This window comes from Rhinolophus hipposideros (assembly GCF_964194185.1).
Source record: "Rhinolophus hipposideros genome assembly, chromosome: X".
Taxonomy (NCBI): Eukaryota; Metazoa; Chordata; class Mammalia; order Chiroptera; family Rhinolophidae; genus Rhinolophus; species Rhinolophus hipposideros.
In genome coordinates this window covers 57072740-57094661 of record NC_138046.1, presented here as the reverse complement: position 1 = coordinate 57094661, position 21922 = coordinate 57072740, and the positions used below count along the sequence as shown (strand labels likewise).

The 21922-nt window shown below is 46.3% G+C and overlaps 1 protein-coding gene across 4 annotated transcripts in view; it reads right to left on the bottom strand.

The window, feature by feature from the left end:
• Positions 1 to 16703, bottom strand: part of PCDH19 (protocadherin 19) — a 135291-nt gene extending 118588 nt beyond the window's left edge. For 2 of the 4 annotated variants that reach the window (XM_081043124.1, XM_081043125.1), the window contains exons 1-2: positions 12922 to 15982; positions 8891 to 9218 (exon numbers count right to left, since the gene is read on the bottom strand). In XM_081043124.1, the coding sequence (XP_080899250.1) occupies positions 8891 to 9218; positions 12922 to 15068 (2475 nt within the window). In that variant the 5' untranslated portion in view covers positions 15069 to 15982. Of the gene's footprint in view, positions 1 to 8890; positions 9219 to 9914; positions 10056 to 12921 lie in introns of all 4 variants that reach the window. The other 2 variants (XM_081043126.1, XM_081043123.1) reach the window with 2 other exon arrangements.
• Positions 16704 to 21922: the final 5219 nt, after the last annotated feature.

Genomic DNA, 21922 nt, shown 5'->3' with positions numbered 1-21922 from the left:
CTCAAGCATGTCAAGTTTCACATATGAATACTAGACTATAGACATCTTTAGCTGTAAAAAAAATGTTGTTTAAAGGTTAAGCCCATCCTTCTGAATGCAGTCTGATCTAGTCTCCCTACTCATACATCTCACTTAGAAAAGATACAGTTTTATAGCAAAGGACACATAGGCAGCCCAAACCAGATTTCCTCAAGCCAAGTGAATTAAAGAGGAACAGTAAGGCTTAAAACAGAATTATGCCCAAAAAACACAAAAAGAGAAACTGAGCCTCAGAAAATAATCTCCAAAGAATTGAAATTCCCTATAAGGTTTTCTTACGCTGAGTTGTATGCACAGCCATGATTATTTGGCTGCTTCCTACACAGAGCTCTCAATTTAAATTAGTACCTGGGAGATCTGTCTCTGGGCTATATAAAATTGGGGTGCCCTGGCCTCACATTTAGGGGGATCACACCCTGTTGTGACTAGATGTATAAGCATTTCCTCAGGAGAGGCAACCAGCAGAGTGTCAAAGGTGGGAAGGGGGCAGCTCTGAGGACCTAAACTCATAAACTGCATAAGATCAGGCCAGCCTCTAAAGCAGGGTTGTCCAAACTTTTTTCAACGTTTTTCACCAAGGGCCATATGCAGTAAAATACACAAACAGCCAGGCCACTCACTCGAGGTGAAGTACGTATTGCCTCGCCTGGTTTATTTAAGTAAACTAAACATATTTTTGGAATTTGCTGCAGGCCAATAAAAAATGGATCGCGGGCCGCAGTTTGGACACCCCAGCTCTAAAGGCTCCATCACCACATATGCAGAATAATGGGTGAGAAAAGCAGATATTCTCTCTCTCTCTCTCTCTCTCTCTCTCTCTCTCTCTCTCTCTCTCTCTCTCTCTCTCACACACACACACACACACACACACACACACACAGTCCCCTAAAGGAGAGTCTGGCCTTTGGATTGACTTTATCTTCCTGCCAGTTTACACAGGGAATCCATTTTATTCAGAAGAGCAAACTACACAATCTGAGAAGAGGTGCCCTTCATGCTCTGGAAATCAGATTTAGAAGTGAAAATAATCGAGAGCAGAGAACGCCAAGGCCAGTGCTGGTGGCAATGAGCGAGAACAGCTTGCCACAGAACAGAGGCCAGATGGGGCCCTGTGGAAGAAGCTGAAAACTGGCCACTCTGGCACTCAGAGACGTAACAGAGCATCTGAAGACTATGCCCATCAAGGCAGCGCTTAAGCATCTAACATGAAGAAGCCCTGGTGCTGGTCCATGAACACAGCTCAAGGAGAATGCAGGCTTCACACCAGCCTTCTTGCCTGTTTCAGTTTCACATGGTCTGCTCAAAACTCAAGATAGCTGCCCCTCACACCTGTATGTCTGTCAATCAGTCTAACTCTCACTCTCATTGTTTTGTCTTTCTGCAAAGTAATTTTCTCCCTCCCCAAAGGCTGTATTTAAAGGAAGTCTAAGAGAGCTCTTTCATTTTCCAAAGTAATTCCCAGGCTCTACTCAATTTAGGAAACCCTTATTGACTTGAGGAGCTTTCAGAACCTGGGGCAGCAAAGTGGGAGCCGTTTCTTTCAGGTATAAGCTCAACAGGCTAAGATAAAAAGCACCAGAAACATTCTTGATGGGATTCTGTCCTTCTAGCTACAGACATACAAAGAGTGGAAGCAGAGGAATAGGATCGGAGGAGGGTAGCTGTAGTATTTTATTTATTATTTTTAATCTGGAGAAAATATGAAATGTTAACATTTGTTAAATTTGGGAGATACATATCTGTTTTCTCTGGACTCCATGTATTTTAAATATTACATACTTATATTTTTTTAATTAAGTTAAATTCAGCAAGGAAAGGTAAACAGTGAGAATTCAAGGAAAGATTGACTTAGCCCAACTTCCAAAGGTTTTGTGAATCTTGTCAAGTGAGGAATCTCACTTTATGCAAACAAGATATATGAAAATCCTGACTTACTTATTAGGAGTTAGGAGTTGATTATTCCCATTACACAAGGGCTCTTTCTTTTATTAAAGAATCTACCCCAGGGTTTCTATAAATATGGAATGCTACCATTGTGGTTAACATGGGTTCTAATTGATAAAACGAACACATGAGTACTACACAGATTTTCAAGAACACAACTACCATTCAAGGTATATCCACAGGTCCTCCTGTGGAACCCAGTCAGATTTCCTGTTATGAGACAGAAAGAACTTTGAAGCTGCACCAGAGGAACTGCTGTCAAGCAAAGTGGCGTCCAGTTTTGCCCCGAATGTTTTGTGCCTGGGTGAGTCACTGGCTTTCTCTGTAACTCCATTTTCATGATTAGACAATGGAAATACTAATCCCTTCTGACACCTCTTCCAGGAGTGCTGTGGAGCTGTGTGATCCTAGCCAGTATTTTTAAGCAAAATGCTGAATGATAGCAAATGAGATTTGCATATGGGAGCCCAAGTTTATGGAGTTGGTGAGCTGTTCTTCACACAGCAGCAGTACTTTCTTCACCATTCCCTGGGGGGGGGGCGGACACAAAGAGGTGCTAGCAGCCTGGGTACACCTACTGGAAGCAGAGTGACCCTCACCATACAACCCACACAGAAACCACTCAAAACTACACAAAGAGGAAATGAGGAAATGTAACTTGAAGAGTATTTCCCTCTACAAACAACTGATCCTCTGGGACTTTCACTTCAAGCCTCTCAATTGTTGGAAGTAAATGAGGCTCACATTAAAGGCCAGCCAGTCGCACATCAAGAAATCAAGCCTTCTCTCAGTGGGGTAAAATGGCCGCTCCAGAGCCGGCCTCCCGCCTCTCACACACAGGCCTCTTGTACAAATGGCTTCATTTACCCACATCTGATCCAGCCAAGCTTAGCCTTCCCTAAGCCCTGGAAGCCGAGATACACATGCAGAGGGGTCAACATCTGAAACTAAGCAGACGCTTTAGATCCACCGCAGTGCCATAATTGAAAGACTCTAGCTTTGCTGGGAGGTGACTTCATCTTTTTTCAGTCCTCTAATTCCTAACAAGCAAACCCCCAATCCCCTAGCTTCAGCCTCTGAGCACAGTATATATACTAAAGCCACAGCAAAGACTAGGGCAAGGTTAGGGAAGCAGAGGTCTGCAGCTCCTCCTACCTTGTAAGTCTGACTGACAATCAGAGAAAAACTATGTGGGGCCACTGGGACCCAAAAACAAGTGGTCCTCTGATAAGAGGAATTCCAAAGCCTCAGAGTCCTCTATGGAAAAAGTCCTACCTCCAGTCCCCTAGTGAGAGAAATCTCAGGATCATCAGCAAGAGCTCAGGCTGAGCTCAACTTTAGTGAAGGTGCTTGGGGAGAGAGGTGATCTCTAAGGTAACCAGTTAATTGCCAATAAGGAATGATAATAATAAATTAGCAAATACTAATGTAAACTAACTCAGTTCTGCAGCAGTTGCATGGAGACGACGGAGGAACAGTTTATTCTGGAACACATCTTGCAAATGGATCCCCGCTGGGAAACCAGCTGCCTGGGCTAGATGTGAAAGGGGCCAATAAGATAAAGTACTGTAGGCAATGGGTGGCCCTAGAATGTCTCTTAGTAGAAGAGGGGTCATTGATTTTTTAATTAAATTTATTGGGGTAACATTGATTAAAAACGTTCTATACTATTCAGGTGTACAAATGTATAAACAATATAGATATACTCCATTGTGTGCTCACCACCCGAAGTCTAAAAGAAAACTGGAGTATGCATGTTTAAAAGATGCGGGCTACCCTGTTTTCCATTGCTTCCTTCTGCAGCCTGAGGGTTACTTTTGACCCTTTGGGATAAGACTTAGATAGTGCCAAGACCTTGTCATGACAAGGAAAGTAACATAAAAAAATGCTCACTGAAGGGTTTTTTGGTCAGTTTTAATTGGAAGTGGTGCTTTGTGTCATTTCCTTGCTACCCAAGCCAGCCTTATCATACCTATTAATTTTCTAGTAATTTCTGAATCTGACATCTGACAGGTTTGTGGCTGCTTTTCTAGTTTCTTAGCTTAGAGTTTCACTCAAATCACTGAAAATCCCTAACTGTAAAACTGTTTTAGGGACCAAAGCATGCTGGGCTGTTTCTTTCTTTTTATTTTCTTCAAAGCCTAACTGGTATTTTAGTTTCATTATTTGCACTAAGATAACATGTATTGAGACTTTCTGTAGGCTAATTGGAAGCGTTCGATTTGATCTGCCACATACATCCTTGTTCTGCAAACTCTCCCACTGCTACCACATTGCTACTTACGAAACTGCTTGGTGAGTGACCATAGCAAAGCACACACACCCGCAGGAAGTCTCATATTAAAGATGCTACAGTTTAATAGAGAAAGATAGAAAAATACAGAGAACTCAAGACTGAATTTGAAACAAAAATCTAAATCCCTATGCACCTATGATTAGAATTCTGGAAGCTCTTGTCTACTAATACTCTCTTAGAGTCGTCAGCTTAGGAGTATTTAGCATTAGAAAACTACAACTAAAAAAGTGCCTCCCAAAGAGCCTGGGTATTTGGGCCACTCCACCCCTCCTGAAGGCAAGAAAAGTTCCCACCCAAGTCTCCATTACCAGTAGAAGAAATTAGTTGCATTTTCTTCCTCCAGCAATGGCCACGGCCTGGGTAATGAAAGGGTAATGCAGAAATATTTATGTACAAAGAAGTTACACTTTCAGCATCCAGAGGTACCCAGTAGGCATGCCTTTGTTCCATAAGACTGGAAGGGAAATTATTTGCCATAGTAAGGACTCTGTAAAAAATTGGAATATTTTTTAGGAAAATCTTATCAAACAAACTTTTAACTTTCTCTCTTCTTCATTCTGTTTCTTTTTAAACCTCCTTTTCCCTCTCTTCAGTCTCCACCCCCACACATCCCCCACACACAGACACACACACATTCTTACTTACGCAAGCACTAAGTCTATGGACTAAATAAACCAAGATAGCAAAGAATATAAACCTCACTTTTCAATTTAAAATATTTAAGAGCTATCTGGCATCACTAATTCTACAAAACTGTTCTGTAAACACTAAAGGTATCCTACACTTTTTCTCCTCAAATTCGTGTACAAAACCAAAGTCCACATAGCTGATTTCCTGACCAACATCAGAGGACTGGTAAATAATGATATACAATCTAGGCAGATGATCTCTGTAACACTAAAGGCTGAGCTCCAATTCTAGACTAGTGCTCCATTCCCTTTACCTTACCTATCTATCTAGTGCATTTAGAGGCATGTTCCCTTTGGTTGCTAGAGCCAACAATGTTCAGATGTGACTAGATTTGCACATTAATGCAAAAGTTACCCTCACATCAGCACCAGACCTTGGGAGTTCAACAATAGATCTGTGTATAAGTGATGACAGGGCTGCCATGGAAGGAGGAGAAGGCGGGTACTAAGGAGCCTACAGAGTAACACGTGGTTAGAAACTCTTGTATTGCTTGCAGGGAAACCTTGTGGGTGATCTTAGCTCCCCAACTAGACTGTGAATTCTCTGAGGGCAGAAGCTACATCTTGTATTTATTTGGGATCCCCATGGTACCTGCCACACAGCTGAGCACACAGTGGATACTCAAACAATGCTTACTGGTTTGATCTAATGCCATGGTGATAAAATTCAAAGTGTGATGAAGTGCTGCGCAGGAGGCAGTTCTGACTCCTCTATGATGCCCTTGCAAGTTAAGCCCTGCAACTGACTCTACAGCTAATGAAGGGAGTGGGTTTGTCACAAGGTAGCCCAGCAGGGGAATCTAATGGGTAATGACCTTTGGTCCTGAGAATGTAACATATGCTCAGGAAACAGATGTTACCCTGAATTGAAAAGACCTGTTTACTTGTCTGTCTCCCTGTAAGCTTCCTGGGGTCAAGGATCAAGTGTTTTATTTTTGTATCCTCAGCAAGTAGTAGTGTCTGGCACAGTCTAAGTGTGCAATAAATGCTACTGGGTTGAATTAATAAACAAATAAAATAATGGTTTAATGGAACAATAAGGAAAATGTGACATAAGATTTAATACATAAATTTTCATAAAATCTAATATTTATCACATTGTAACACATCACTGTGCTATATATAATTGCTTAATAGATGTTGGTTTCTTGGATGGATTAATTTAATGAGGAAAATATGAAGAAAAGGTAGGAAATATATCAGTATATTGCTATCCTAGGAATGGTGAATATCTCATTGTACCTGATAGTAGCATTTATCACTCTTATTTGTTTTCTTGTCTACCCCATTAGAATACACATTCCTCGTGGTCAGAGACCATCTTTTTTACTTCTCTAACACTAGAACCTAGAGCAGAACCTTACAAAGAGCAGACACTCAACAAATATTAGCTGAATGTATGAATCAATCGTTTCTGCTCTTCTACAGAGTACACTGTGCCTCAAATATTCTAGTTAATCCACATTGAGGGGCCTCTGGTATAGGAAGAAAGGAGAACTGTCATTTTCCCCATGCTGGGCTTTGTGATAGATATAGTTTAAATGGCCTGATTCATGTGTGGCTATGTGGGTCTCTCCCCTTTCTGAATGAGTTTGTCAGTTGAACTCTCCAGGACCGTTTATTAGAAATACCCACTTAACCTCATTGTGTCTAGTACACACTATCTTGGCCCTTACTAGCCCTAGACACTAGATCTATGTGATTTTATTAAATAAAGAGAGCACCTGGCTTTGTAGTCAGCGATAGGATCAGAACTCAGACTTTCCGTGGCTTTTCTAAATAATTGAAGCAACACTTTGCTTCATGCTGCCCATAGGATAATCTCAGAAAGAACACCAAGATCTTAGGTAAACCACGCAAACATAATCATATGTCTCCTGCCCCCTGCAACCACCTCAGACACCAAGGTTCACATTTCTTTGGTGCCTTCAACTGATTGCATAAATAATCACCAAGCCCTCAGGATTCAACCCTTTTGTCCAGTTCTACAGCAACAGCAGTCAACACTCTAACCCACAATCTTGGCATCTTTTACCTCCGTTGTTTAAATATCCAATATGGATACTCTAAACACACCACTTCATTAAGTCTTATCCATATACAACTAACTTAAATTCTTCTTTGGTGATAAGTGCTTAGCGAGTCATACTCGGGTGTACAGGCCATTGCAACAGTGATTCTCCAATTATTATCCAATTCAGAGGGCACCTATGTGTCAGATCTTTTACATCACACAATGTCGTATTATTCCTTGGACCAACCTTGCATGGTAGATATCCCCATTTTGTAGATGAAGAAACAGAGACTCAGAGAAATTCCATAGCAAGAGGTATCCCCCAGATTCAAGATCATGGTCTATCTGATTCCACTACAAAGCACTATGTCTCCCTCTCCATTGCTGAACTCTTGGTGGTCCATAAATACTCCTCAAAAAGCCTATGGTCTATTCCCTAATATTCACTGTATTCCCTAGTATTCACTGATATTCATAATTATAACTAAGCCTACCTAGCATAATACTGGATTTTCAATAAATCCTTATTTATAGATTTACATATTGAAAATATTGGTGTTTTTCTTGCTGGCAGAATAGCATCAGTTTCTTATTAAGAGCACTGCTATTTGGTTCCATTAATTCTGCGGAGAATTATTTTTCAGGAACCAGGAGAAGAGATCGATGCAATTGGTCCTAAAACCCTTTGCCCTATGAAATTGATACAAATACTATGAGACCATTTTATATGCATCATAGCCCAGGTATGTCAGGCTGAATTATTCCTGAGGCAGGAAAGTGTCACTGAAACAGCACTTACCAGAGAGTTATAGAGCCCTGAGATCTAGTTCTTGTTCTCCCCTCCCCTCCCCTCACCTCCCCTCTCTCTATGTCCTGCTCCGTGAGTCTGAACAAGTCCTTTAACATCTCTGGACCTCCATTTCATCATCTACTGAAGGGCAAGATACCTGATTGCAAGGATCAAAGAAGACAATAGGTGTGAAGGTGCTTCAAAAAATGTGGAAGTGCTCTCCAAGTATGCAGTATTATTTTCATTAGTGTCTGAGAAGAGGGCATATGCCTCCCAGTGCAAATTTTCAATCAAAGAGGGACTTAAGCAATTCATGGAAAAATAATATCAGTTTAAGAACTGTTATGTATAGCCTTCCATTTACCCACCATCATCCACATTATCACCCTACTACCCTGACATATTTCAGCAGCAAGCAAACATCAGACCATATTATGTTTTTTAAAAAAAATAATGCTTCCATTTGAAAATATTCATTCCCGGTAAAAGGAAACAGAGCTAATTCAAATGTATAGTTAATTTCTGAAATTTTCATTATTAGTGACAGTTTCAAGCCCCTCATTTGTCAAACATCACCATAAGAACTATCAAGAAATAGCAATGCGGCTTTTTGTGTGTTTTTTTTTTGTTTGCCTCCCTTTAACCAGACTATCCATAGCCTTGGCAAAGCATGCATATGACCAAAGAAAAAGCCACAGGGGGTTTAGGAGGCTGAAATTAACCCGAGCATTCTAGGGTTTATCCAACTTTAACTACTTGTTGACTTTTTCTCTGCCATTTTAACTGGAATACAGGTACCACTGGCTGGAAAGCATGCCATATTTGCAACAAGTAGAGCAAAATTCGTATTATGCCAGAATAACCATACAGGGATTTCAAAGGCTCAGATCCCTTGAGCTCCCACTCCCAACATCCACCCCTAGAAAGGCTCAGGATGTTGCGTTATGCTTTGACCCAAGAAGCACTGGTAGCAAAGCTTGATCACAGAAATGGGTTTACACAGAGAAGCTCTCCCCACCCCTGCCAGGGAATATACCAGTGTAGAGGCCTATAGGGTCCAGTGAGAGCATGGAAAAGAGGTCTGGGAAGACCTCACAGAGCTGCATAGCTGCACTCACCTCAGGCAGAGGCACACCGTTGATGATCAAGTCTGGCTGCTGAGGGCCCTGGCTATTGAAAGAGTGATGATAGATGTGGTTGGCGCTGGTATTGCGGGTATTCTGGTTCTCCACGTTCAGGAAAGTGCTCTCCGAGCGGCGGCAGCCCAGGGGCAGTGTCTGCTGGTGGTAGTCGAAATAGTTGAGGGATGAGGTCAGGGAGGAGCAACTGACAACGTTCATCTTGTCTGTCTCCTCCACATCCCGGGGTACCAGGCGGATGTCATTCTTACTGATTTTTTTCTTCTTGCTTGATTTCTTTTGATGACCATAGGAGTACTCAGCGATTCTATGTGACAGAAAAGGCAGCATGTATCGCTAATGCCCTCCCAAACCATGCACTGCTTAATAAACATTAAGCACCCCAGAGGGTTGCACCCCATCTCCACTCCAGCTTCTTATTCGGGTGCATTACATCATCGGATTTCTCCCTGTGCTTTTTACACGTGGAAAAAAGCTGAGGGCCATAAAGTTTTCATATTAAACATAGTAACCAACCACCCACTCAGCCCCCGCCCCCCACCCAAGAAAGTTTCTGTACTTTGGAATTGGAATTTCTCCTTGTGAGTGGCAATTTAGCAAGGGTGGGGGGATGGGGAAAGTTGAGCCTATGGGAGAGAAAGCATGAAAATGCTCAAATCTGGAGCGTCCCTGGAACCCAAAGGAATTCCTGGGTGAAATAAGAAGTCCCAATTAAATGGAAGAGGAGACAGAAGGAAATAAAAAATAACCCTCTTTACAGTTCCTCCAGGCATTTGCCATGTGGTGAACACCCTCAATCAAGTTCCTCTATGATTGACCTAATGAGTTTTGGACTGGGTAGGAGACCAGACACCTGTCCTTTGACACATCCTCAGCTCTTCTCCTCCACACCTTCCTTCCCCCTGCCCTAGCCCTGCTCCCTTCTATTACCCACACCACCCTCTCCTCTCCTGGAGAAATCCTACAGCCAAACCCATTTGAATGAGGGGAAATGCCTCTTTACCTCTTTCCCCTTAGGCTCACTTTCTCCTCAGCCTTTTTGTCTTGCTCCTCGCTAATGGGAGAAACCGAGATGCAATGCAGACACTTGCTGTTTTGTCCTTTTATAAAACAGCCGAGGAGACAAGTGATGGTTAAACAATTACTGCAAAGGAATTTAAAGGTTAGTGCATTCAGCATCCTTCTTCATTCAGGTGTACCTACAAGCAGCTGTGCTGCAACTGGAACATAAAGAGCTCAATTTAATTAACACTGACACAGACCCAGCAACGTGCACCAAAGACATCAAGCATTAAGAGACTTGTCAAAAGAAATACATTACAATGTAGCCAGATTCTCAGTCATTTATTATTTTGCACACAGTGATTCAGCCTATTGTTTGGAAATTCAATTTCTGGGCAATGATCGGCAAAACAATAGGGTTAATAAATAATACAGGTTGATCTTTACAAGGAAAGACTATGCCTGTATTCTCTTTTGACAAAGCTAATTGTCTGAATACAAAAAGGGAGCCCAATGCAAGCAGCAATTGCAGATCATCTCGCATGTCTCATAAATGAGTGCATTTGAGGAAGAAGCTCTGCAGAGGACGAGAACAAGAAACCTCTGCCTAGTACATGGAAAGACAAGCTCTTGAACTTTAGGTTTCTCAAAAGTCTGAGGAGACAGGGAAATTGCACATCTCCAGAGGCAAATTCTTGCTCCGTCCCCAGGATCTTCCAGGAGCTGAGCAGTTGCATTCCCCTCACCCTTTGGCTCTGTGCTCAGGCCCATTTGCAGTGATGGCAAGCTGATGCTACTAGAGCTTGAGAGCAGATTAAAATCCCAAAGACCCCCGGACAGGAGTTGATTTTCTTTTCCAATCTGTTTACAGAATCAATGGGAAGTTCTAATCATTTTGTTTACCCATGATGGGTAAGTTTGGCAATGCCCTGTCCAATTATTCAGCTGAGGCATTCATTGTGCAGCCTTGTCTATATTGACCAATTATTTAATTAAACTGTACTTCATTAATCCCAAACCATCACAGGAAACAGAGCTCTTTACAAAATACACATGTGAGTGAAGTTGGAGAGCACTGAGTTGATTTTTTTGTTTGTTTGTTTTTTCCAATTCAAATGCTCTCCTCCTCATTTAATGATCTTCCTGGCACGTTCTAGAAAATATCTCTCACTTCTAGTTATACATCACCAAGAGGTGGCAAAGCCTTCAATATCTTTATTTCAAGCTGATTTCTTTTTCATCAAGGAAAGAGTCTTATGCATATATTTGATGCTGAGGAAATGACTTAAAAAGAGCCCATTCTATCATTATCTCCATATAAATAAAAATTTATAGACCCTACGTTTTTCTCCTATAAAAATAGCCAATGGCAGTTGCAGGTTTCAAAGGTAAGAGCGATATTAATTTCCATTTCTTCCATCTGAAATGACTTGGAGCTGAAGGAAAGAAAAAGTCACAGCCATTTCACTAGTAACAGGATTAAAGCATTTATGAGGCATTGCAGCTGCTCTTTTATGGCACCTGATTGATATTCATGTGTGGTTAGCATTTGTCTACTAACTTGTGTAATGCAGAGAATAGTAAAAGGGAAACAATAATTGCATGGCTGTTACATATTCAGGGGGCTCTGATTCACAGAAGTGTGCATTTCAGATGGTGTCAAATACAAATCGGACCTACAGGAACATATTTTGACTAATTAACATGCAAGCACAGATGGCACAAAAGACACACTTGATGTGTAGGTGTGTTGAAAGTGCACACACACCTTGGTAGGAAATAGCAGCATCGTTCCTTTTCAGCAAACTAAAGAAACAACTTTTTTTTTTCAACCCTTTCGATGAGACACTGCTGGAAAAAATTACATGTATTGTCCTAAATTGGATTCTAGAAATAGTTAGACTTATTTGTTCTATCCAATTGTAAGGAAGGGCTTCAGCAAGACTCTCTAATATGCTTATCAGGAAATCTTTTTATTTTTTTTTATAAAACTATGTGTTATTCTAGTTTCCACTTCCACATTTTCTCTCCCTCTCTCTCTCTCTCTCTCTCTCTCTCTCTCTCTCTCTCTCTCTCTCTCTCTCTCTCTCACACACACACACACACACACACACACACACCCTGTACACACTTCAAAGGAAACTGCAACACAATAGTCCATAGTGACATCCACTGGTAGGGAGCAGATCCTAATACCACAGCAGACCCACATTAGAGGAAAGCGCCATCAACTCTAGAAGATGGTTATTTTTACTGAAACATCTGGATGCAAAGTTCTGTTCCTCTTTGGGCTATGTGGTCTCTACCCCACCCACGAACCGGATTTTTGAAAACATACAGATAACTGGTAGAATTTCACTTTATATAGCCAGATGTTTGGGGACTGGATACAAAATGAGCCAAGAACACACTGAAAAACACTAATCACCTGCTTCCCCACCCATTCCTGTTCTCTCTTCCCCCAACTCTGTTTCCTACCTTAGACTCCCACTCAGGCTCTCTTCACACTTTATCTCTACAACAGGACAGAGCAGCTACCAGCATTCCCTCTTCTTTCAGTATCTGTCCCCAAAACAGTGCCCCAGAAGCAAGTTGTGGTACTTGGTGGTTCTGCTGAAAATATCTTTCTTTCTCTCTCTCTCTCTCTCTCTCTCTCTCTCTCTCTCTCTCTCTCTCTCTCTCTCTCTCTCTCTCTCTCATTTTTTTTCTGCCACAACTACATGGACGCAGCTGTGCAAATTTTAAAATGATAATTGCTTTTCTGCTCATCATCATTACGTGACAAAATCTGTTCGAACAGTAAATGATTGTCTTCCAGCAAATAGTCAGATCAAAAGAATTGATCAGCTTGCACTGCCACAAAGTCCCCCTCCCCTCCAAAAAGAAGCGCTGTAGGTACGGTGCATGCATTTAAATAGAAAACAAAAGCACTGGGATTTTCACACCGTGACACAGATACACCTTATTCATCCAAGACAAAAAAGAAAAGAAAAGAAAGTTGGCTCTACCTGCAGTTATAGGTCCGGATCTCTTTGTTGTCTCGCTTGCACTTGATCGCCACGAAGATCATAGTGACAAAGAGGATGCCGGCAATGGAGCCCAGGGCGATAATGAAAATCAGGGACAAGTTCACAGAGCCCATTGATTCTTGGGCGTCGAGAGCAGGAGACAGGTAGATTAGGACCAGCGCAGAGGCGGAGAGAGACGTCTTGCCGTGGTCGTGGGCCACCACAATCAGTTCATACGAAGGCTTGGAACTCTCGCTGAAAGTGCGAGTGGTTCTGACTTCGCCATTGACCTGGTCTATTTCAAAGAAGCCACGATCGCCCTCGGTCATGTCGTAGGTGACTCGTCCATTCTCACCCTCATCGTAGTCGTCTGCTTTCACAACGGTCACCAGATAGCCTATGCCGGAGTTGCGGGGGATGTAGACCTCCGCGGTGCCATTGATCAGGGGCGGGGCCGTGATGACTGGGGTATTGTCATTGACGTCGAGGATGATGACCCTAACCGTGGCGTTGCTCTGCAGCGAAGGCAGGCCGCCGTCCTTGGCCAGCACCTTGAATTCAAATGCCTTGGTCTGCTCGTGGTTGAAAGATCGCAGCGCGTAGATGTCACCCGAATTAGGGTTGATGGAGACATAGGTGAAGACAGGCATGTCCCTCACCTGCGATGGCACTATCTGGTAAGAGACACTGCCATTGAGACCCAGGTCGGGGTCTCGGGCAGATACAGAGAGCAGATAGGCGCCGGGCGTGTTGTTCTCCTGCACAATGACCTGGTAGTAGGGCTTGGAGAAGTGCGGGTGGTTGTCATTCTCGTCGGTGATGCGCACAGTAAAGGACTTGGCACTCTGCAGCATGGGAACACCGCCGTCGCGTGCCTGGATCGTGAGGTTGTACTGGTCGTGCTGCTCGCGGTCCAGCCTTCCATCAACCAGGATAGTGGAGAAACTCTCGTACTCCTGCAGCCGAAAGGGCACGTTGCCTAACAAACGGCACTGCACGCGCCCGTTGAGGCCGGAATCGCGATCAGACACCCTAACCAATGCAATCACGTAGCCCGGGGGGGCGCTCTCGCTCACCTCCACCAGTTCGCTGTTGACCGACAGCAGGTTGATGACCGGCGGGTTGTCATTGGTGTCCAGAACGCTGACGGTGACTTTGCAGTGTGCCGGGATGGAGTTGGGCCCCAGGTCCTTGGCCTGCACGTCCAGTTCGTACACGTGGCCCTCTTCGTAGTCTAGGACACCGGTGACCGTGACCAGACCACTGTGCGGGTCAATCTGGAAGAGCTCACGCGTGCGGTCATTGACATAGCCGTAGAAGGAGTAGACCACCTGGCCGTTGGTACCCTCGTCTGGGTCGCTGGCGTTGAGGCGGATGACAGGCGTGTTTGGAGGTGAGTTCTCTGGTACACTCACCGCATAGGTGGACTCGCCAAACACTGGATTGTTGTCATTGGAGTCGGTCACCTTGATGCTGAGGCCAACAGTGCCCAGGTGAGGCGGATCGCCGCCGTCGAAAGCAGTGATGCGAAAGTTGTAGTGAGACTGTGTCTCTCGGTCCAGGCTCTTCTCCACCACCAGTTCGGCAAAGCGTGAGCCGTCGCCGCGCGTCTTGATCTCCAGGCCAAACAGCTCATTAGGTGTCAGCTCGTAGGTCTGCACGCCAAAGCTTCCGGAGTCTGGGTCATAGGCGCTGTCCAGCGGGATGCGCGTGCCGGGGCTGGCCGCCTCAGAGATCTCCAGTTCGATCTGTGCCGCCGGGAAGCTGGGAGCGTTGTCGTTCAAGTCCTTAATTTCCACCTTAATTACGCAGATCTCCATTGAGCTGGACATGACCTCGAGTGAGATGATGCACTTAGGGCTCTGGCGGCACAGCAGGTCGCGGTCGATCTTCTGCTTGGTGACTAGCAGGCCCGAGCTGGGGTTGATGTCCACCAGGTGCGGAGCCGAGTTGGACACCACACGGAAGGCAGAGGCTTGCCTTGGGTCCAGAGCGAACCCCGCCTCTCTCGCATCCTTGGCCACGTTGGCGATCACCGTCCCGGCGCGCTGCTCCTCTTCTACCGAGTACTTGAGGTTAATGAGGGCTGCTGCCTGTGTCCACAGTACCGCCAATAGCAGCAGCACCGGCAGCAGGAGCGACTCCATGGCTGCGCGGGGCTCTGCCTGGCCTCGCCTCTCCACACCCCTCCGAAACCGACGCCGCCGGCGCTCCAGCTTCCCGCTGACTCGGGCCGCCTGTTGCGCGCGCCCCGGGGCCCCTGAGGCCGCGGGAGGAGTCCCACCCAGGGCGGCTCGGCGGCGCGGGGGTGATACCCGCGCCGGCTCCAATGCTGAGGTTGGGGCGCAATCGGCGGGGGCTCTCGGGGGGCCCGGGGGTTCCGGGGGGCCGAGGGAGCGCCGCGCGGCCCCGAGCCCCCTCCCTCCAGCCCGGCTACTCAGTTTTCCCCCTTCAAAGTTAGCCGGGTGCAACTGGCCGTAGCGCCGCAGGGCTGCGGGTCCGAAGCTGTTTGAGCCGCGGGGTTGACGCGCAGCTGAGTCCGGACCGCACTTGGGGTGAAGGTGGGGAGGACCGTAGGGGCGCAGCCTCTCAGGCACTGCCGGGCCCGCCGCAGCGCACCGGCACTGGGGCTGGCGAGCGCGTTGTCTGTGCACCTGGCATGCGCAAGGACCTCCCCCCAGCGCTTCTGATTCAATGCGGAGAGAAGAGCCGCCTGGAACGCGCCCTCCGGGGTTCGAGGGGGGCCACACTGGCCTTTTTTGAGGACTGTTGGGAAGAAAGGGGGATCGAAGGCGAGAGTTTGAGTTGCTGTCAAGCGCCGCAGGCGCCGGGATATCTCGCTGAGCCTGATGGCAGTTCCGCGGTTGGCAGAGGAAGGGGGAGGGGAGAGAGGCAACCCAGACAAGAGCGTGCTCCCTCGCGCTGAGGTTGGCTTCGGAAGGCTTGTGGGGAGCGTCTGTCCGGGATCGGAGGTGGGCGCTGAGTCCCCACCACAGAGCAATTGGGCTGCGGGCGTTCGCGTCTCGGAAATCAAAGTTACCAACGCAGCCCGAGTCTCCACGTCAAGTTTGTGAAAACAGGGCTATGGCAATTTGTCCAAGAAAATCAAAGTCCCGCTCTTTCCAATGGCCCGAAGGGGGGGGGATGGGGAGGAGGAGAGGAAAAGCGACAACAGTACCGGCCAGGAGAGGCGGGGCCGCCGCCGCGGGTACCGGGGGCTTCTCCTCCTCCCTGGGTCTGGGCTGGGGTGTCTCCCCGAGGAACGCTGCTGCCGCCGCCGCCGCTGCCGCCGCCGCGGGAGGAAGGCGTCCTAGCTCAGTCCATGTCGCTGGGGTCCGCCTCAGCAGCTGCTGCGGTCGACCGTTGCGTCGCCGCCAAAGTTTACTTGCGGGAGCGTCTTGATTCCATCTTCCCGGAGAGGCCGCTGGCTGCGCTGCGTTGGGCTCCCTCCCTCCAAGGGGCTCTGGCACTCGGGAGGTCTGTGCTCTCTTTCTGCCTCGGGTGGTGTGTGAATGTGTGAGAGAGGAAGAGTGAGTGTGTGGTATGGAGAGTGTGAGTGTGGAGTGTGAGCAAGCAGGGGTGGGAGGTTTCGGATCTCAGATGAATCCGCTCAGACGGAATGCCGCGGAGAGCAACGCGCCAAGAACCCGCGCCGGGCTAGGGACGCGGGTGCCAATGCCCCCCGGGCGAGTCAGGCATGGTGCGCGGATTCTGTGCTGCCGTCTGTGCCCGCTCGTCCGTCTCCCGGATGCGCCCGCCGCCGCTACTGCTGCTGCTGCTCCTCCGGATGCCGCAAACTACTGGCTGTGGAGTCTGGTGAGAGCCGGAGAGAGCCCGAGCTGCCGAGCCGGGCTACGCCACGCTCTAGCCAATCAGCGCGCTGCCCAGCGGGCTCCGGAATTGGGGCGGGGCCAAGGCGGGCGGGGCGGGGCGGGGAGGGGCCAGCCGGAAACTTACACACTGGAGGGACCAAGTGGTACCCCAGCCCGCCGAGCCCCGGCGGGAGTCTGGAGAGTCCAGGCGGGCTGGCCTGGTGGGGACATGAGGGCAGGGTAAAGCGGGGAGCGGGGGAGTGCTAGCGCTGCGGCTGAACCTTCCCAGGAACTGCGCGCCTCTGGTGTTTGTAGAGGTTGCAGGAAAGATGAGAAGGATTTGATTCTCTCGGCGTGTTTATTTCCCTCACATATCTTCATATCTTGAATATAATATTCATATTCACATCCTCTCTCTCTCTCTCTCTCTCTCTCTCTCTCTCTCTCTCTCTCTCTCTCTCTTTCTCTCTCTCTTTCTCTCCCTTCTTCCTTCCCTCCTTCTTTCCCTCCCTCCCTCTTTGTCTCTTCGCCCTGTGTTTGTCTGTTTCTCGGTCTTCCTTTCCTCTCTTTCTTGGGTATTGGAAGTAAAAAAAGGGAAGGAGAAAGCGACCTCGAGGTGGTCATTCAACGGGCTCTTGGCCGGTGAGTCTTCACTTAAGCTGAGAACCACGGCAGTCATCCTCCGGGACCATCACCACCATCCCTCCTTCCCCGGCATATGCGGCACTTTCCTACCCCAAACCCACAACAGGGCCCCTGGCCGGATTCGGTTTGCTCTTGTCTGTCGTTTGTTAATCAAATAGGATCTGTGGCGCAGAGACTGAGCCATGGAGAGGGCTTGACACATTTCGTTGCCCCTCACCTCACCCTGTCGGAGAATTTAGCTCCCTATAAATAAACTGTACGTTTGAGAAAAGCGAGAAGAGCAAACGCCGCCGGGCCAAGCCAGGAGAGCCCGGAGCTGGGCGGGAGCTGCGGGGCTGACGTGCAGTCCGCTTAGGTCGCCTGCAGCTGGAGTCGGCGCCTTGTGCCGGGCGCCCCGGCCTTCCCGTGCGGCCTCGGTCCCAAGGGGCTGCCAGCTCAACTTGGGCGGTGGTGGCGGTGGCGGCAGCGGCGGCGGCGTTTGCCAGTGCTGGGAAGCGGAAGGCCGGCGTAGCTGGGCTGACATCAAACTCCGCTTGCCTTCCCGACTGAAGATGCCCTGGGGACAAAGTGGGACTCCTCCCAGCCCTGTTCAGAGCCTCTTAATTAAGGTCACCGGCGGGAGGAATCAAAAGCACCCTGTTGAACAAGTTGTTTGGTGTTTTTTTTTTTTTTTTCATCATAGATTGGAGGTGGAGGGGGTCGGCTTCTGAATTCACAATTCTTGGAAGGGTAAACCTCCCTTCTGAGTTAGTCGTCTCGTTTATTTGGGAGTATTGGGTGAGCAAACTCATAATTAGCCCAGCGACATTATCCCGAGCCTGTGGGCTTAAAATGAGACTCACTTTTGCCCTTTAGAAAATTAAACAAGAAAAGGAAAAAGGCATTTGGACACATAATAGGTTTTCTCAAAACTGCCATCTTCTTGCAGAGAGCAACCCAGCTGCTTTAAAAAAAAAATTCTCTGTCCAAGAACAGCTAGTTTAGCAGCCTTTACCTTGGCCGGGGTGAGGGAAAATGCAGCTTCTTCCTACAGAAAGGAATTATTTCTGGAGTGAGGTTTCGACCCCCTAAATGTCCATCGGAGACCTAGGGGAGGGTGCGGGGAGCCTGAACCGCTTTCCGCGTGGAGGTCGTTTCATTCTTTCTCATTAGGATTTAATTCAGCCCAGAGCATCACGAAGAAAATCGAAGCATCTGCAATGAGTATCATTTAATTTTTGGTCATTTAGAGATGCGGATGGACAGCAGAGTTGTGGCTCGAGGGAGCCCTGTGGTTCGCCCGGTTTTCTGCCGACACTGTTGGAAAAAAAATGGGCACGTAGTGGAGGAGAGTGACAACATGGCAGGCAGCGCGGGCGCACCTCGCAGACTCCGCGAAGAGAAGGGCTCCTTTTGATTTATCACAGTTATTTACCTTTGATGTCAGCAAGTGGGAATGAAGTGCATCTTGGTCTAATTAAAAAGACCTAAAAAGGCATTTGAAATGGGTTTGCTATCTGATCACGGGATGTGAGTTCAGCGTTTGGCAGCTTTCTAAAATATTGCTTGGACTATTTAAACAGAACAATTAGCAGCATGCTAAAATGTTTGCGTGCTATGCTTAGAAGCTTTTAGCTGTAAACTTTAAGGCGATCTGTTCCCCTTTAAGTTAAAAAAGGATGATGCTGCTTCCTTGCGGCGAAGGCTGTCAGGAACCCGCTGATCAATAAAAGTAAACTGGCGCCTCCACTGCATGATTGAGCGGGAGCAAAGAGTCTGAGAAGTAGTCTCGGCCATTAACAATCCCCCAGGTAACGAGAAATGGAAGAATTACCCAGGTAAAATGATTAACATTGCCGTGGCATCTGGAAAGATGCACACAAGATAAGAAGGCTGCGGACCTCTTACCTTGGGGAGTGCTAATAGAATGTCTATATTCTGCTGCCTTTTAAAGATAAATAGGAGAATTCAATTCATGTACAATGTCATTACCTTTGTAATTGCAATCACATTGTAAAGACATGTTCAGCATTTGCAAAGACAAATGCGCTCTTCGCTAAAGAGATGGCACCGGGTTCACTGCTTCCTGCTCGCTGTTCACACTGGAGGCACCCTCCTTTCCAGGCAGAGCACCCCAAGTACTTCCAGCTACATCAAACCACTTTTATGGAAGCCAGGTATTGACGGAGGCAGGGGCATGTGCCTCTGCTTCCCTTCTTTCCCTTTACCCCCAAGCTCAAAGTGATAGTTACACCTCCCCTCTAAAAAAATAGCTCTTCCATCCCCCTCCAGTCTATTTCCATAGATAACACTGTTTGCTCTCCGAATGTATTTTTCTTTAATAGGCACACTTGATCATTATACTCCAAAAATGATGTTGAGTAAATGAGTGGACGAAAACACCTCATAATCAGGAATTTATTAATTAACTTAATAAAACCGTTCTGCATGTAGATAATAAAAACAAAAAGAAAGTTCTCAGACTTAGCTTCCATTTACTTCAATCATGAAGGGAGCCCCACCTCCTCAGCCTCTTTAGAGACACAAGAGGGACATCTAGTGACCATCCTTAGTATTTTTTTTTATCTAACTTTTACTAAGAAACACTAGGCTCTGAGTACTAACTACAGTGCTATGCAGCCTGGGCCAGCTCTCTGGGCCAAGGCAGCTCTTTGAGTCACTGAGGCCAGAATCAAAATTGGTAAGGATATGTTTTATTTATCTTTAAGATTTCAGCCACACCACAGAAATACTGTTGAATGGCAATGAAAGAAGGCCAAAATGGGGTTAAGGATAGGGTAAAAAGGGTTTGTTCAAAAATTAAAATTAAGGCTGGCCGGGTGTCTCAGGCGGTTAAGAGCTCCATGCTCCTAACTCCAAAGGGTGCCGGTTCGATTCCCACGTGGGCCAGTGGGCTCTCAACTGTAAGTTTGCCGGTTCAATTCCTGGAGTCCAGCAAGGGATGGTGGGCTGTGCCCCCTGCAACTAGCAATGGCAACTGGACCTGAAGCTGAGTTGCGCCCTCCACAACTGAGACTGAAAGGGACAACAACTTGAAGCTGAACGGCACCCTCCACAACTAAGATTGAAAGGACAACTTGACTTGGAAAAAAAGTCCTGGAAGTACAAACTGTTCCCCAATAAAGTCCTGTTCCCCTTCCCCAGTAAAATCTTTTTTTTAAAAAAAAGTCTAACCATTATGCTGTACACCTGAAACAAATACAAAATAATATTCAATGTCAACTGTAACTGAAAAAAAATAAACAATTATATGCTGTTCAAAAAAATCAAAAAAGTAAAATGCATTTTAAAAAGGTTAAAATTAATGGTAGGAACTAAAATACCAAAATATGAGGACTGTAGCACTGACAAGTTTAAGGGAGCTTTCTGAAAGATGTTGTTGTTGTTGTTGTTTAATTTGCTTCAAGCTCCAAAGAGATTAGCCTTTAAATAACTCCAGTCTCTCTCTCTCTCTTCCCTCCCCCCTCCCCCACCCCATCCCTATGCCCTTGCTACAGAAAAGTGGATCATCTTCTAGCTTGGCTTTTGTTGCATCTCATGAGCATTACATTCTACTCAACCAATTTGACCAACTGCTTGATCAGGTTCTTTTAGAAAGAAAAGCTTGAGTTAAAAAATAACCAAAGTCAAACTTTTCCGGCCTGCAAATCTGATTTCCTTACTTACATTACAATGTCTAGAGTAGAGAGAATCAAAGAATAAAAATGCAGGAAATAGCACAAACCTGGAAATTGTCGTTATTAAAGTCATCATCTTATTTAATCTTTACAATATCCCTGGGAGGTAAAGAGACTTTGTAGATGTGGAAGTAGAGTTGCATAGCAGTTCAATGATTTGCCAAGATGACCCATTACATAAAAGTCAACCTCTTCCCTCATGAAACATGAAATCAACAAGTGCTGGCTGTGTGCTCAGCATTGTGTTAGAGACTGAGAATCTTTTTTAAAAGATGGCCCTTGCCCTTGAGATGTTTTAAATTTAGTTGATTAATTTAATAGCAGTATGTAATTTTGTGTACTATAGATTTTGCTAGAGGAGGAACTAGGATGAGGTATATATCATGTTGATAACTTCCTGAAATTATGTTCCCTTGTGCCCAAAGTGATTGCTCAATTTCTACCCCCCCATACACACATACACACACACACACACACACATGCACACACACTGTCCAAGACATCATAAGAAAAGGCATTAAGAGCAGCAGCTAAGAATGTAGACCTGCTGGGCAGGGGTGGGGTGCAATTCCCACCATCTTGGATGTGATTTCTGACCTTCTGAAATACTAAGAAGACTAGGGAAGGGAGCCAAGAAAAGTCTTTGAGGTCTCTTGCTCCTTTTCCTCTCTCCTCCTCCCAAGCCCCACCCCCATTTCCACCCTGTGACAGAGTATAACAGTGACCGCCAGGGAGCTGTAGCAGAAAAACAAAGAGTAGAGAAAGTGTTCCTTAAGTGCTAAAATTGTTCAACATGGCCCTGATGCCTGCCTTTTCCAAGAAACACAAGAGAGGTAGAGGACAGTGGTGAAAAAGAGACAGAAACCT